The following is a 16841-nucleotide window of genomic DNA, read 5'->3' as shown; positions in this document are numbered from 1 at the left end:
TTGCAAATGAATGGTTTCAAATGGTTCATTAAATTTATTATCAAGGGTAGGAGGGTTACCAATCAAATATTGGTATAAATAAATTCAAAATCTGAGCCATCTGAAAGGCACTGGACACCTTTGGTAATTCTCAAGGACCAGTCTTCTCACTAAGTGTATCTCAACATATGCATAAAATAACAAACCTGTGAACATTTTAAATCATTTGGTCGTCGAAATTGCGAGAGAATAATGAAAGAAAAAAAAAAACCCTTGTCGCACAAGCTGTGTGCTTTCAGATGCTTGATTTCTACACTTCAGCGGAAATCAATTCAATACTTTAGTTAGAAATTATTATCTCGCAACTTCAACGACCAATTGAGTTCAAATTTTCACAGGTTGCTGTTTTTGGTATATGCTCAGATACACCAAGTGAGAAGACTGGTCTTTGACAATTTTCAAAAATGTTCAGCGTCTTTAAAACAATCGAACGGTTCCATAAACCAAATAATACTTAAAAGACTTGAAACTTAAACCTCTCTATACTACATATCAATCTACTTTGAGCTGTCTGCTGCCCCACTCTTCCCATCACTACTTCCTTTATCTCCCGGTCTGTCGCTGCCTTTCTCTTTCCCCTTATCACTCCCAGTCTTATCTCCTCCAGAGTGTACCCCGGGCTTACCCCTACCCTGATCCCTCTCCGGCTGCCTAGTAGGCCCTTTGGTAGCACCCCTGTCACGCGGTCTATCGTTAGTACCACCCCTCGGTCTATCACCTCCCCTGTCTCTAGGCCTATCATAGGATCGCCTATTAACATCCCTCGGTGTAGTTCCTCGTCCATCACTTCCCTTGGGTCTATCGCCGGGTCTGTCTCGGGGAGTTTGACCCCCTCGTTGTCTCTCGCTGGTTCCGCTGCGCGACGAATCATTGCTTCCACTACTCCTGGGTTTATCACCCCCTCTGTCTCCCCGTCTGTCGCCCTCTCTTGGCCGGTCGTCCCTCCCTCCATGTTGCCTCGAGCCTTTGTGGTCGCCATCCTTAGGCCCACGCCCGTCTTTTCTATTTCTATCATTGCTGCGTTGATCATCTTTTCCTCCTTGGGAAGGTCTTGGAGTTGAGCCACCTTTCCCCTGACTGGAGTCTTTACTATCTCTTCGCCCTTCTCGTCTGTCCTCCCCTGACTTTGGCTTCTCAGGCAGGGAGTCGACAGGGCTTGACCTTTCATCTTTTGACTTGCTTCCGACCTCCTTGTCGTCTTGCTCCTTAGAACCTACTCCCCTGTTGCCTGGTTGATAGAGGGCCATGGCTGGTCGGTCCTATCAAGTAAACAGATATCAAGATCAACAAATAGATGTCAAATTTTCATCATGAATATTACAAGAATATTAACTTTGGTTTACCCATAATACACCGATGTGTGTTAGCACTATATACACAGTACTATCCCGAGTTCAGTGAAAAATCACAGGCATATCACTCAGGTGGGATTCGAACCCACGACCTTTGCAATTCTAGAGCAGATGTCTTACCAAGTAGACCACCGAGATTGCTCGATAGCTGGCGGCAGTTTGAATCCTACATTAATACACCTGTGATTTTGTTCACAGAGCTCTACTCAGGAAAGTACTGAGTATACAGTGCTAACACACATCGATTTAAGGGTAAAACCCTAAATTAGTATACAATCAGTATTGTAATAAAAGCTAAGAGTCTTAAATGAAAAAAACAAAAATACAATATTTACAAGACATTGGTTTAAACTTACAACAAAATAATGTGCCTGTATTTTCATACATTCCTAAAGGGAAGTTTTACCTTATTGCGGACACGGTCACGCTCACGGTCAGACCTGTCCCTCCCACGGCCAGATTTTGCCGACCTCTCCGAGTGCTCCTCATGAGAGTCACTTCTTGGTTTCCTGTCGGCCCTAGCCCCCATGTCCCTCTCTTCCTTCTTACTAGGCCCCTCTCTACTGCCCTGCCCGGTTGTCCTCGACTGGCCCTCGCTCCTGTCGGGTCTTTTGTCGCTGGTGCTGTTCCTGCGAGATGACTCGACATCTCTCCTGTCACGTTCGCCTTCCTTCCCCTGAGATTGCCTCGGAGGCTTCTCTTTGTACGAGTCTCGGCGGCCGCCGTCACGTCGATCCTCTCGCTGGGATTGTCCCCTTGAGTCGGAATCTAGGTCAAGTTAAACAAACACTTCTGATGAATGCATGTAGCAGAGAACGAAATAATCACTTGACCACATGCCAGAGATTTAAGCCCAGGGGTGGATTTCACAAAGAGTTAAGACTAGTCTTATCTCGAGTTAGGACAAGTTACTCGTCCAAACTTAGGACCAGCCACACGTTTTGTATATCTCCTAGGTCCTAACTCTTTGTGAAATCGACCCCTGGGCTAGTAAGCTATTGTGTAGACTCTAGATCTAGGTGCAAACATTTTATCGTTTGTCTGGTTTTAGTTGGTTACTTTTAAGGTTTTTTTTTTTTCACACACACTTAAATCAGGGTTAGTTTCGAGTGTGGCAATCAAAATTGGCAGCTGTGGAGGTCCTTAATTGGTATCTTCTCAAAAACACTTTCTTTTGGTCTCATCAGCCTCTTATTAGTTGAGGGCCACCTACCTTTATTGCGTCTCTCAGGGGCTACTTTGGTCTCCTGATCGTGCCTTTTGTCACGGTGTTTGTCAGCCCCTCTGTCAGCATGTCTGTCTCTGTCTCTATCGCGCTGTCTATCTCTATCTTTGTTCCTCTCCCGTTCTTTGTCTCTGTGTTGATCTCTGTCTCGCCGTTCGTGTTCCCAGTCCCGATCTTTCTGTCTGGACTTATCTCTCTCCTCAGCATCCCTCTGAGACCCTGTGCGGGAATCTTTGGATGTTGACTTGAAGTCTCTTTCTTTTCTGAGAATGCAGACAAAAAATCAAAGGAACATTAATTTTGTCAGCTCAGTACGACACGGTCTTTAATTGCTAGTTTATTAGGGAGTAATAAATTGGCAACAAGGTCTTACAGGCCTTTTAAAAGTAGCAGGTTCATGTCCTTGGGATGCAGAAACGAACTAAAGACGACGTCCTTTATCGCAAGGTTATTAACAGCCAAGTAAGTCAATAGTCAATACTCTTTTATTTCCATCTAAAAATATCCTCTTTGTTGAAAAGTGTGAAAAAAAGGTAAAACTGTAGTTGAAAAAAGGTCAAGTTGAAATGAGTTTTTCAATTGCAACCCTTCCCAACAATAGACCTTTCTGAAGAAATATTGCCAATACATTCACTCATGAATACAGACCCTATTGGTTGGCTTACGGAGTAGAGATGTGCATTCAGCAGATGCACGATCGCGTCACGCAGCCATTAGCTATTTACAAAACAGTGCGGCGTTTCCTCATTTTGCCAACCAAAATGTTAGAGCTCAAGCGCTATGTGCAATTTACATATCACATTGGAGAAGATCTATTTGTTATATCTTAAAGGCAGTGGACACTATTGGTAATTACTCATAATATTTATTAGCACTAAACCTTACTTGGTAACGAGTAATGGAGAGAGGTTGATAGTAAAAAACATTGTGAGAAACGGCTCCCTCTAAAGTTACGTAGTTTTTGAGAAAGAAGTAGTTTTCCACGAATTTGATTTCAAGACCTCAGAAAATAGATGAGGTCTCGAAATCGACTTGCATCTGAAAGCACACATTTTCGTGTGACAAGGGTGCTTTTTTCTTTCACCGTTATCTCGCAATTTCGATGATCAATTGAGCTCAAATTTTCACAGGTTTGTTATTTTATGCATATGTTGAGATACACCAAGTGAGAAGACTAGTCTTGGACAATTACCAATAGTGTACACTGTCTTTAACGCTTTAGCTCTTTACCTATCATCGGACCGCCCTTTATTCTGGACAGCATCAACTCTTCCCCTTCGGTCTCTCTCCTTCCCCCTGTCATCCATCTTGGAACTAGCTGTGGGTTCATCTCTCCTTCTGTTAGACTTGTCTCCCTCTGGTTTCTTCAGCAGCTACATTAGGAGAAAACAAAAAACAAAGAAATTGTTTAGTTTGATCATCATTTCAGGAGAAAATCATCATCCACTGTCATTATGGAGTGTTTGAAAGTTAAAAATGGGAGCAACTAGGCCTGGGCTATTACTGAAATTTACTATTCGACTAGTCGCGCCTCAAATAGTTGTGACTAGCACACTAGTCGCAACTAATTTCTAATTCTCAAGATGCATTGATCTTGACTAGTCGCGCCTCAAATAGTTGTGACTAGCACACTAGTCGCAACTAATTTCTAATTCTCAAGATGCATTGCATCTTGACTAGTCGTACCTCAAATAGTTGCAAATACACACCATTCGTGACAAATTTTTCATTCTCAAGATTCTTAAGACATTGTGTGTCGCTAGCGTAATATAGTAACATTCAAGCTCAAAGGATTGAAGGATTGTGTCACTGATGTCTGATTGTGTTTCGTAAGTTAATTATGTTGTCAGGAATAGCCCTCAACAACACAATTGGTTCAACAAGCAGGTAGTCGCAACTATTTTTTGTGGAAGTTGTGGTGGCACAAATAACCAACTAGTTGAAAAAGCAGTAGCCGCAACTCGACTAAGCAATTAATAGTCACGACTTCAACATTAATCACACTAGTCACCAAGGCTTAAAGGCAGTGGACACTATTGGTAATTAATTAAAATAATTATTAGCATAAAACCTTACTTGGTAACGAGTATTGGGGAGAGGTTGATAATAGTATAAAACATTGTGAGAAACGGCTCCCTCTAAAGTGCACGGTTTTCGAGAAATCAAGCATTAGAGGTCTCGAAATCAAGCATCTGAAAGCACACAGCTCCGTGTTACAAAGGTGTTTTTTCTTTCATTATCTCCCAACTACGATGACCACTTGAGCTCAAATTTTCACAGGTTTGTTATTTTATGCAAGTTGAGATACAGCAAGTGAGAAGACTGGCCTTTGATAATTACCAATAGTGTCCAGTGCCTTTAATACATACCATGCCTTTGAAACTTTGAAATTTAAAAAACAAACACCCTCAGTTTACCGAGAAGCGATCTCAAATAAATAAAACAATATTGTTGAGCTTGGCTGCTTTGCCATGGAAGGACCAAACAATACCTTAATCTTTTGTGGTTCTGATTTGTCAGATTCCTTTGACTCTTTTTCTTTCTGTCTCTGCCTCTCACGTTGACGTCTTCTTTCGTCGTCCCTCTTTTGACGTCTCTCGTCATCTCTCTTCTTCTGCTCTCTCTCCTTCCGTCGTCGCTCATCTTTGGCCTCCTGGCGGACCTTCTGCACAGTTTGGACATTTAAAGGAAAGGTTTGGATTCAAAACTTTTGGTTTCAGAAGCTTACAGCAGCTTTCGATCGTATAAAGCATTTTAAAAAACTTTGCACTTCAAAGTATTGTGGTTATGTAAAATTATATAAGAATTTATTACGAGAGTTGAGGAGTTTCAGTTACTTACAATTCTTTCCAACTTTTTGTTTTTGATGAAGGTGAGCAAGGGCGTAATTGCTCTAGCTGTAAAAAAGAGGAACAATCGAGAGTCAATGCATCAATCATTCAAACATTTGGCAAAGTAAACATGTGGCAATATATTAATTATAGTAATAGTAATAAAAAATGGATTTATAGAGTAGGCCTACCTTTAATATACATAATGTATAAGCCTATAATAAGTAGAAACTCAAGATAAAAATTTAATTGTAATTGGCAAATTTAAGGCAAAAAGCAAATGGTGATTAGACATCAATATTAAAACTACCTACAATTATCTATAAAATCAGTTGCATAAAAAAAAACATAGAAAATAAAAATACATGAAAGGTTGAAACGGGATAAAAACAGAACAAGGGGGAATAGAAAGTAGAAAAGGCGAATAAAATAGAATAAGTTACATAAAACACATAGAAGAAAAGGATCAACAATAGGGGAGAGATTACCAGGCCACCCTAAGCCAGATCTTCAGCACCTGACTGTGCAGTAAAAAACAATAGAATATTGGAAATACACTTTTTAACAAGCGGATTAGTCAATTCTAAACAAACATTAACTGTAACTGACTGTAGTGACAATTCATTTCTGTACAATCATCATCATACAGTATGCCAATACCAAACAGACATGGCTAGTATATTCTTTATTTATTGGACACAGCTTTTCTGGGAAACAGGGGTTTGGAAAAAAAGACAAAAACTAGAAGTGCTGTTTGGTTTCAGAATAATATGGACCTTTCAAGCGAGATACTACACAGACTCGAATGGACAATTTTTACATTTTGTATCATGATTTTGGGATAAATTCAAGAATTATAAAAATAGCAGTGTGTGTCAGCACAACATGTTAAGCTTAAAAGATGTGCCACCTTTCTATGAAAAGTTGGTGCAATCTCAACAAAAAAATCAGATTTCATTTTCTTCCTTTGAGCTGTCAACAAATCAGGAAGTCCAGGCTCTGTGGTTCTTTGTTGGTAAACATGTGATGTCACGGAATACCGTGGTTACGAGGTTTCTACCATGTAGGTCTGGTATCTCTGACATGTTTGAGGCTTAAGATGAAAACACAGCAACTCATACATTGTTTACACCAAAAATAAAACATTATGTATGGTACATCAACAACAAACATACACAATCAAAGTACACGATAAAATGCAAAATATAATATAAAACAAAAAGAAAAAGACTACACATGAATATGTAAATATAAACAGAATATAGACAAATATCAAGTTGGAAACCAGTGAAACTGTGACAAAATGGCCTTCAATTTCCATAAGAAACAAATGTTTTCAAGAACTGCACACACAAATATACGTCCTTTACACCAAAATGCATAAAAGTAGAGTCTTTTTGCCAACATATAAATAATAATAATAATTACAACATTTTATAGAGCGCTAAATACGGAAGTTTCTAATGACACAAATAGAAATGAATGCAAAAAGTGTTTCTCATCAGCTCAAAGTGTACGAGTAGCAATATTTGAATGTAATGAGGAAATAAAAAAAGAACATTACACAAAAAAAATAAAGACCACTCCATTCTGTTTGTTTACCTTCCTTTTCACTTAGTTTTGCCTCTAGCTCCTCCAGATAGGTCTCTGCACTGGGAAGACGTTCTACTTCAGCCTGGAAGGCTTCCACAAAGGCCAAGAAGTCCTCATCTATTGAAATAAGAAACAACCAAGGTATAAGTCCTCCTTCGTTAGTGGTGTGTCCTGGCCAAGTGGATAAGAACATCGGACTTAAGCTCTGGTGGTGCTGATCAGAAGAATGTGGGTTTTAATTCGGGTCATGACACTTGTGTCTTTAAAGACACTGGACACAATTGGTAATTGTCAAAGACTAGCCTTCACAGTTGGTGTATCTCAACATATACATGAAATAAAAAACCTGTGCAAATTTGAGCTTAATCGGTCGTCAAAGTTGCGAGATAATAATGAAAGAAAAAACACCCTTGTCACACGAAGCTGTGTGCTTTCAGATGCTTGATTTTGAGACCTCAAATTCTAAATCTGAGGTCTTGAAATCAAATTTGTGGAAAATTACTTCTTTCTCGAAAAACTAAATTACTTCAGAGGGAGCCGTTTCTCACAATGTTTTATACTATCAACCTCTCCCCATTACTCATTACCAAGTAAGGTTTTATGCTAATAATTATTTTGAGTAATTACCAATAGTGTCCACTGCCTTTAAGAAAAACACTTTTAAACCATTATTGCTGTGTCATTAGGATGGGACTTAATTATTTACCATGTGTTATCTGATGCACATTTAAAAGAACCCAGTGCACTTATCGTAAAAAGAGGGGATTCGTCTACGTGTTCCTGGTCTGATTGGCAGTATATTGCGCCACAGCACCTTGTAAACCATTACATGGTGCTATAAAAAAAACAGGTCTCATACTTCAAAACGTAGCTCTATATACCTTGTAGAAAAAACAACCATCATTCTGTTGCAAAAACCAATCTATGACCATTAAAGGAACATGTTGCCTTGGATCGGTCGAGTTGGTCTTTGAAATGCGTTTTGTGACCGTTTGTTATAAAATGCATATAGAAAGATGATGTAAAAGTAGAATACAATGATCTACACAAAATATGCCTCGAAATTGCGTGGTTTTCTTTTTGCTTCGTCCAATAACACGATCGGCCATTTATAGGAGTCAAATGGCCGACCGTGATAGTTTGCGACGTAAAAAGAAAACCGTTCAATTTTGAGTGATACTTGTGTGGATCATTATATTCTACTTATACAACATCTTTCTAACCATATATATTTCATAACAAACGGTTTTAAACGCTTTTTATAGACCAACTCGTCCGATCCAAGGCAATGTGTTCCTTTAATAGCTCCAACTTTTTAACTTGTCCCAACTTACCAGTCTCAACTGTTCCACAGCGAGGGTCGGCTTTCCTTCCTAGTTTCTTGGGGACTTTCTGGTACGGAGAGAACTCCACAACGGCTGGATATTCTGTACCTACAGAAGGAATAGTTCCGGATTTGTTATCAAACACAAGCCTTGAACTTTGCTCTTAAAGTGGCAGTCGTCGATTTCACAAAGAGTTAGGACTCGTCTTATCTCGAGTTAGGATGAGTAACTCGTCCTAACTTAAGATTATTCTTAAGGTCCGCATGCTACAGTGCAGGGTTGGGACCCGTCCTAAGTCCTAAGATTAATCTTAAGTTAGGAAGAGTTTTGTGAAATCGACGGCAGGGCAATTTCCCTCTGTGGGGTAGACCTCTATGAGGAAAATTTAAATTTGTATTGGAACCTTGCACAGGGCACCACAGCAACAGCACAGGGCATCGCGGCACTGGCTGTGGAACTCTATAAGAAGGCAACTTTTCATTGTCAGTTTGCTTTTATGGGAAAGAAGATTAAAAAATTGCAGGAAGATAGATCACAGGCGGAATGAATACAGGGAGCAGTGGAAAAACACAAAATTCAAACCCCAAACCCCGGAGATTTCCTGAAATTTTATTTCCTGGATATTGAGTCCTGGATATTTATGTAAAAATACAAACATTTGCTGGCTAGCTTAAAGACGATGGACACCTTTGGTAATTGTACAAGACCAGTACTCTCACTTGGTGTATCTCAACATTATATGCAGAAACTAACAAACATGTGAAAATTTGAACTCAATTGGTCATCGAAGTTGCGAGATAATATAAATTAATGGCAGAAAAACCACCCTTGTCACACGGTCAAAGTTTTGCACTTTCAGTTGCTTGATTTTGGAACCTCAAAATCTAATTCTGAGGTCTCGAAATCAAATTCAAATATTTTAGTGGAAAATTACTTCTTTTATGAAAACTACATTACTTCAGAGGGAGCTGTTTCTCACAATGTTTTATACATGTACTTTCAACAGCTCTCTATTGCTCGTTACCAAGTTTTATACTAGTATATAGTTTGAGTAATTGGCAAACGTGTACAGTGCTTTAACATTAGAATTGGTCAGTGATTACCTCTTGTATCAGTAAAGAGGTAGCCGTCCCATCGGTCTCGGAATGAGAGTATCTCCTCTGGATTGATGAAGTTGATGTAGGCTCTTGAAAACGCATTGGGTCCAAGGCTACAAGACAAACAAAAAACTGCATTTTTTAGAAGCAAACTCACACAACGGGATATAAATGCCAAGCTGGCAACAGCCAATCTCTCTCAAAAGAAACAGTGGTTTATCACCTCTTATTGTGAATTGCACAAATCAAGACATTGTGATTCAGTCACTAGACCCAAACAGTTGAGACATGATCATCACCTAAACAAATATGGCGTACCCTCTTTCTCCCTGGACTGCTACAAATATTCATTCTATCGTCGCACCATCAGGATCTGGAATAGATTATCTTCTACTGTCGTCAGTGCACCCTCCATCCAAGCATTTAGGCTTGCAGCCCTTCCGGAGATCCGGGTAATGGGCCCGCAAGTGTGCACCACTGGTCACGGCGTCATGCACAGCACATCATCCCAGTTTAGCTTTCACCAGCTTCATCAAGTATCAAGTATCAACTTATTCTAGCCATTGTGCTGCGGCTACTATGTATTTTGAAAGATTCAAACCCACAACCATGTAATTACAAGTCCAGCAGCCGATTTCACGAAATGCTCGGAGAAGTCCTATCTCGAGTTAGGACGAGTATAAACCCATCCTAATTTAGGATGGGTTCAATGCGTCCTAATGTCTATGGATACGGAACTTAACTCATCCTACTACATCAGTCCTAAGATTAATCCGAAGGTTAGGGAGAGTTTGGTGAAATCGACGGCGGCAGTCTAACCACTGGCCCTTAATGCAACTCACCTTCTGTCTGCTTTGACATAGTACAAGTAGTTGTTATCTGCAAGGGGTGAAACCTGTTCCAGGAAGTCTGCTTCAGACAGGGTAGGGGGCAGGCACCGGATAATAACCTGAAATTGTCAAATTATGAGACAATATATAAAACATGTCGTCATGGTAAAAAAGACATCTTGGTCAACGACAGGACAGACTAGCAATAGTAATGCACATCGACATGGGCATTGACGTACTCTCCTGTCAATAATCATTTTAAAAATTAGCATTACGAAGGCTCAAAATGTTTGACTCCTATTTTAAAAGTATGGATAACTTTCCGTATCCTGCCACCACTTTTTACAAAAAGGGATATCTCATCATTGAGATAAATTAAATGGATAACTTTCCATATGGCGCCACCACTTTTTCACTCATTTTTACAAAAAGGAATATCTCCGTGAGGTAAATTAGATACTATTTATTAGTTCACATCAAATGAAAAAGGGGTGGTGCCAGACAGAAACTTTTCCAATATAGATACTGGACTATCATATTGAATGAACAAGTGGTGGCGTGATACGGAAACTTTTCCCAGGACAGTATGTTTGTTGATTAAAAACCTCTTTTTTTATGCGCCACGAATCAGTTATTTATTTTCGGGGAAAATAATATAATTATGTTATTTATTATAATAATTAATAAAATAGGCCCTACCCTATACTAAATATATTTCTTTTTTAATAAAAAAGTTTTAACTCCTTAATTAGGTATGTGACAAAAAAATTCAAATTCAACATTTTGGCTTAGTTTTAATACCATTGGAAAGAGCTCACAGTAAGCATTACAATGATATAAATTGTTTGGTCATGGGTCAATTATTAAAAAAGTTATGAATATTTTAAGATTTAATTGACGGGCTTAATTTTGTATTGTTTTATAATAGAAAACAAAGAAAACGTGTGACCTTTTTGGGACTTTTCGGAGAGTTCTGAACCAAAAATTGTCATAACTTTTGTAATATCCCACAGATTTTAATAAAACTTTCAGTAAAGAAAGCCTTACTAACACAGAACACTTTGCAACTCTTTTTACTTACTATAAAAGATGGGTTCCTTAATTTTAGTTACTGACATTAAAAAAAGGGATAATTTTCTTAACGAACAAAAACAAAAAATACAAAGTCATGCGACTTGAGGATTTTGTTTTGAACAACATTTTACCCACTTACAATTGAGTAACATGTACATGTATCTTTATGAAAGTATCAAGTCTTCACAGATGAAGTCAACTGCCAGTGTGTATTTCGAAAGGTCAAAGTCTTCTGCATCATCGTCATACAGCTGATCCTCTTTCCAGTACCCGATCCGGTAAGTTCCCCCATTTCTCTTCAACAATTTTTCTACCTTCCCGAAGTACACGGTTTTCTCCTGAGTGTCTTCATCATACCAAATGTGTGAAAGTTTGTGACCCACAATCTTCCCAGCAATGATGTCCTTAACGGTTTGAAGTCTGTCTTCTCCCAAATCCCCAAATTCATTTTGTTTGCTTAAATCCAGTGACCCTGTGTCACAGGATCTGAGTAATCGATCCAGCTTCTGCCTGTCTTTTGTTTTCTGTTTCTGGAGTTTATTAGCCAGCCGTTTACGAATCTCTACTTGGATTTCTCTACTTTTCTTCCGTCTCTCTTGTCTGTGCTTTCTTCCTAATGTTATTGCCACCTCAATCAGCTTTGCTCTCTTTTCTTCTTCCAGATTGTCGAGAAAATCAACCACCTTATTCTTCTGCGCCCGGATCCTTGACGACAAATAACACATCGTTGCATTGGGGGCACGTTCTTTAGAGGCACTAAACATCCCCATTATTTCCTCGGCATCTATGTTGTGGCATCTTGCAGACTCAGTTTCTGTTCTTAATTTGTCGGTCAAGTCGGTGCCGAAGTACCGCTCATATTGTTTTTCTAGTACACTAACACTTGCAGAGAGACAGGCCCCCATCATTGTCTCAAATAATGGATCATCTGCTGGCTTCTGTTGGAGTTTGCCGAGAGTTTCATCAGTAGACTTGAGTTCATTGCCGAAGAAATCTGTTGTAGTGGACAGCGTGTCAAGTGGGGTGAGGGAAAACTTCTTCATAAGAGCAACAACTTCCTTGACAATGGTGATGCCATCGATGTGACTGATTGGAGACTCACTGGATGTGTAAAACGTGGCCATCCATGGTCCTGAGAGTAATTTTCCGATCAGCCCCAGAATTTGAATTTCAACTTGGGAACAAGGATTCAAGAAATCTTGCCTTATCCCCCCCAGAAGACCACCGCAAGTAACAGTTCCTTCTTCAAACATCTTCAGAAAAAAATCACAATGTGAATGAAGTTTGCCACAGATGTGAAACATTATGTGGAGGCGGTTACCCCTGTATCTTGGAATGAGTCCTCTTGGAAGTCCAGCATTATCCAAGTAGGTTTTAAAACCTTTTGGGTCCCCGCGACCGTCTTTATAACGTAGTTTGTTGACTGCGAGAACAAGTTGGTGACTCAAGGATTCAGTCCCCCATAACTTTTTACCAACATCAGCAGGCTCCATAATTTTTAGCGTTGATCTTGTCTTACTGGCGATGGTATCTAAGGGATGGAGGTGACAGTTGAGCTCGTTAAGGGATTTTCTCCAGGACAGTTCAAGTCGTTGTATTGTAGCATGGTTAACTACAGCTCTGTCAGACATAGTATTTGATATGTTATTTAGTATTTTTTTCCGATTTTCTGAGAAGTTGGTTGAGTAGAACTGGCAGTAAACATCGTTGATGCGTTGAATACTTGCTTCGATGTGTAGTGCGTAATCCTCTGATGTACCACCAGCCAATTGGTCAATATCAAGTATGTGGCAGGTTGTCTGGGTAGTGATATGAACACTATTGACGTGGACACCTTCTTGAGTCGTTGCATCAAAACCAAGAGTGATATTTTGATTTTGAAGAAGAATTTCAGCAGCTTGAAAATCAGAAATGACTCCCAACTCCCTGGTCATCATCTCTACAGTGTTTCGGTGTGGAACTTTGTCAAGAATAACTCCAGACCGTCTCGCAAACTGTTGAATCAGAGTTGGTACGTTTTTTGTTGGAACATGATTAACTACTGCATCATACACCAACATCCTCATTTCTGGGGAATACACTTTGCCTTCCTTCTGTAATTTACTTTCCCCAAGCTGCAATGACTCGACTGTCTCTTGTAAACAAAGGTTTTCATTCTCCAAGGCTATTATAGTTGAAGTTTTCACATTGACTTCATCCTGCAGTTTCTGGAATTCGACATCATCAGTAGCTTCAGAGGAGCATCTCTTCTTGTTCACATTTTGTAGTCGTTTGTTGTTTCGCCTTGAATTTTTTAGTTTTTTCTTTGTTTCAGCCAGCTCCTTTGCCAACACCGTCTTTGAAAACTGTACTCTGAGGCGTTTTATTTTGTTGTCCTTCTTTTTTAGTGAAAGGTCTTTGCGGGTTATTACCTGGTTTAGATATTTTACTTTATGCAGACTTTGGTAGTTGATTTCATGTCGCAATTTTGCAATCTTATTTTTGTACTTAAGCTTCATGGTACTCCTTGTCTGGGAAAGATACTCCAATCTTTTTTTCAGCTTCAATTTCCTGGGAGTAAGAAGCCCTTGACGTGGAGAGGAGCGATTAGACGAAGATGATCTTGGTGTCTTTGGCAGCTGGGGATCAATAGACTGTTCTGAAGTTCCAGGCTGGGGGCGGGGCTCAAGCTGTGCTGAAGTTCCAGGCTGGGGGTCAAGCTGTTGTGATGTTCCAGGCTGGGGGTCAAGCTGTTGTGATGTTCCAGGCTGGGGGTCAAGCTGTTGTGATGTTCCAGGCTGGGGGTCAAGCTGTTGTGATGTTCCAGGCTGGGGATCAAGCTGTTGTGATATTCCAGGCTGGGGGTCAAGCTGTTGTGATGTTCCAGGCTGAGGCTGAACCTCCTTTGGACCTGAAATTTGAATAATTTACAAACCTTTGTTACTACAATGTATAATAAAATGACATTTGGGTTGAAAGTTTGAAGATTTAAGTTTGGGCTTGACAATTGAAAAGATTCAAAAATAAACTCACCACAGTGCAAGTCAGAAAACATGTGATGTCAATATTATTATAATATACAGATAATCACCACAAAGGAAAACTCAGTAGGACAAAGAGAACAAATAATAAAAAATCACTTGTGTGTGCATTGTCACAATTTAATTTTGTTTTGTTAATTTCCATGGTAGGCCTATGTATAAAACATTTAAGATTCTCAATGATTTTATTATTTCACGTCGTTCGCAAAACAAGTTAGAAAGACACTTACTGTCAAAATGTTCTAGCTTGGAGGTCTCTGGCTCAGGATCTTCATTGACAGGATTGAACAATTGGTTGCAAAGGGATGCGTATTTCTCCATTTCAGAATCACGCCTTAAATTCTTGAACTTCTTTGCTTGGGTCAGAAGAGATTGAAGCTGGCTGAGATTAATGACACATGATGGAAGTTTTTTCATCACTGCCTTTATAGTCATTGTCCTAGAGCTGTCATTTATGATGTACTGAAGAAGTACATGGCCATTCTTGAAATTCTTCAGTTCTTCAGGGAAGATGCTAAAATTATCTGTCAAGTATTGGCGTATCTTGCCAACCTTTGCTGGCAATGCCAGTTTCCTTTTCTTTGGTGGCATTATTGTCGCCTATCACAAACCCTATAAACAAAATAAAAAGCAGAATGTAAAAATGATAAATTATATAAATTTATAAGGACTGGCATTTACACAAGAGTCAATACTTTATATTTTTTGCGGCGAGGAAGTGGAATTTTTCTTTAATTAAATCAATTATTTCATAACCTGTTTATTAAAACACTAATTAAAATTAAAAACAATCTAAAAAAAAAACGCGAAATGACCTTAAAACCACACAACATGAAGGTTAAGCAATACACCGTCGAAAAAAAAGGCAGCCTGTGTTTGTAAACATTGGCACTGACCAATCACATTGCCGAGATTTGGTCACGTGACGTCAGGATCGCTTATGTCATTTTTCTCTACTGAAAAACCACCCTTACAAATCCATAATCATCGGTGTCTGTGAGGCATAATTTACACTTTTTTTTCGTAAAGTCAATGGGAAACATCCCTAAGTCTCATTTAAGAATGATTTTAGAGCCTAAAAGTAGTTTAAAAGGAAGTGACAGTATTTTACAACAAGCATCCGGCAGTATGAAATCCGGCCATTTTAAAAAATTTCGCCACCGACACAACATTTTGCGGCCGGTAAAAATTAAAGTGGGGGTTATCAGAATCACTTCAAATTCACAGTAAGTATAGACGAACATATGAACAAACAATGAGTATAGGTTTTAAAACAAACAAAGCTTACCTTCGGATAACGAATCGATGACTTTGACGACCCAAAACTTTCACGGATTTTTTTTTCCACTTTTACAACTCGGATCGAAAAAATTCGAAGACGCTGATAGACAGGAACATGTGTACTACGTCATCAACACATGTGCAGTAAGTATGCTCTTAAAATACGACTACTACCCTCAAACTGATGACGCGATTTACTACGCGGCCGGTCAATGAACGATCAGTTCGGGGGTGCACGGAGCTACGCACGGGATCCCCGGATTGTCACGTACCTACCTTAATTTTAAAATAATATTAATATATTTATTTCATTTTAATTCAAAAATCCATGGACCATGGTCATTTTGGTGTGTACAAACTAGACAGAATTTTAGCTTCTTATAAATATAAGTTATAATCAGGTAGAAAAAGTAATATTTATTAAACAAATTTATTAGAACTTTTAAATGAAGTTTGCTGTGCCTGTGTAAAAATTTCTTTGTCCGGAAATTGGACAACTTATCAAAAAATAATTGGAAGTTGACATCTTCCGTGACCTACCTTGGTCATTGCACTCGGTGCATCCTTCATTTTCTTTTTGTCAGCACCATCGACGGAACCAGGGCTACTGACACTGTCACTCTTTACTTCTTTAGTCATTTTGAAGGTTTTGACTTTGTGGGACAGTTTCCCCCAGTTACCCCTCTCGAACTTTCAAGCAAAAAATTACTCGATTGTGTTGTTTTTTCAGAGTCTGGTGAAAGCGCCCTCTGTTGATACAGTCCGGGATCTCCCCCTTTTTCCCGCGATGTCACTACTTTTTCTAGCGAGGTAGTGGTTTAGGTGTAGGCTTAAATAAAGGCCCGTTTGGCAACACCAACCAACAGCAGTTTTCAATATCATGAATTTGAGAAACAATTCATTCAAAGAATGTATGAATGTTGTAAGAAAAACATTTTTGCTCCAAAAATTTGAATCTGAAAAGTTTTTATAGTATAAATAGCGCGCCAAAGACGTTTTTATATTAATTATTATTTTGCTCCACACTCTTGAGCAATTTATTTAAATTATCTACAAGTCTTTGTGATTCGCCCTTTCTAGATTGTCAGACGAAAGACTCTTATGCGACAAAGTGATTTGGTTTTCTGAGAGAAAAAAGAGATGGCCACTTTTCGGCCCCCAGAGAGAGACCGAG

General features: G+C 39.1%; 1 protein-coding gene across 1 annotated transcript; it reads right to left on the bottom strand.

The window, feature by feature from the left end:
* Window positions 1–403: 403 nt before the first annotated feature.
* On the bottom strand, window positions 404–16397 carry LOC117298692 (regulator of nonsense transcripts 3A-like). The gene is made up of 11 exons (XM_033782010.1): window positions 16208–16397; window positions 10305–10411; window positions 9469–9575; window positions 8375–8473; window positions 7050–7157; window positions 5458–5513; window positions 5108–5281; window positions 3847–3989; window positions 2605–2879; window positions 1798–2159; window positions 404–1298 (listed from the first exon to the last, which is right to left on the bottom strand). The coding sequence occupies exons 1-11, from the start codon at window positions 16304–16306 to the stop codon at window positions 537–539; spliced, it is 2292 nt and encodes a 763-aa protein (XP_033637901.1). The 5' UTR covers window positions 16307–16397; the 3' UTR covers window positions 404–536.
* Window positions 16398–16841: the final 444 nt, after the last annotated feature.

Source organism: Asterias rubens, chromosome 13 (assembly GCF_902459465.1).
Source record: "Asterias rubens chromosome 13, eAstRub1.3, whole genome shotgun sequence".
Classification (NCBI taxonomy): domain Eukaryota; kingdom Metazoa; phylum Echinodermata; class Asteroidea; order Forcipulatida; family Asteriidae; genus Asterias; species Asterias rubens.
This window is presented reverse-complemented; position numbering and strand designations above follow the sequence as displayed.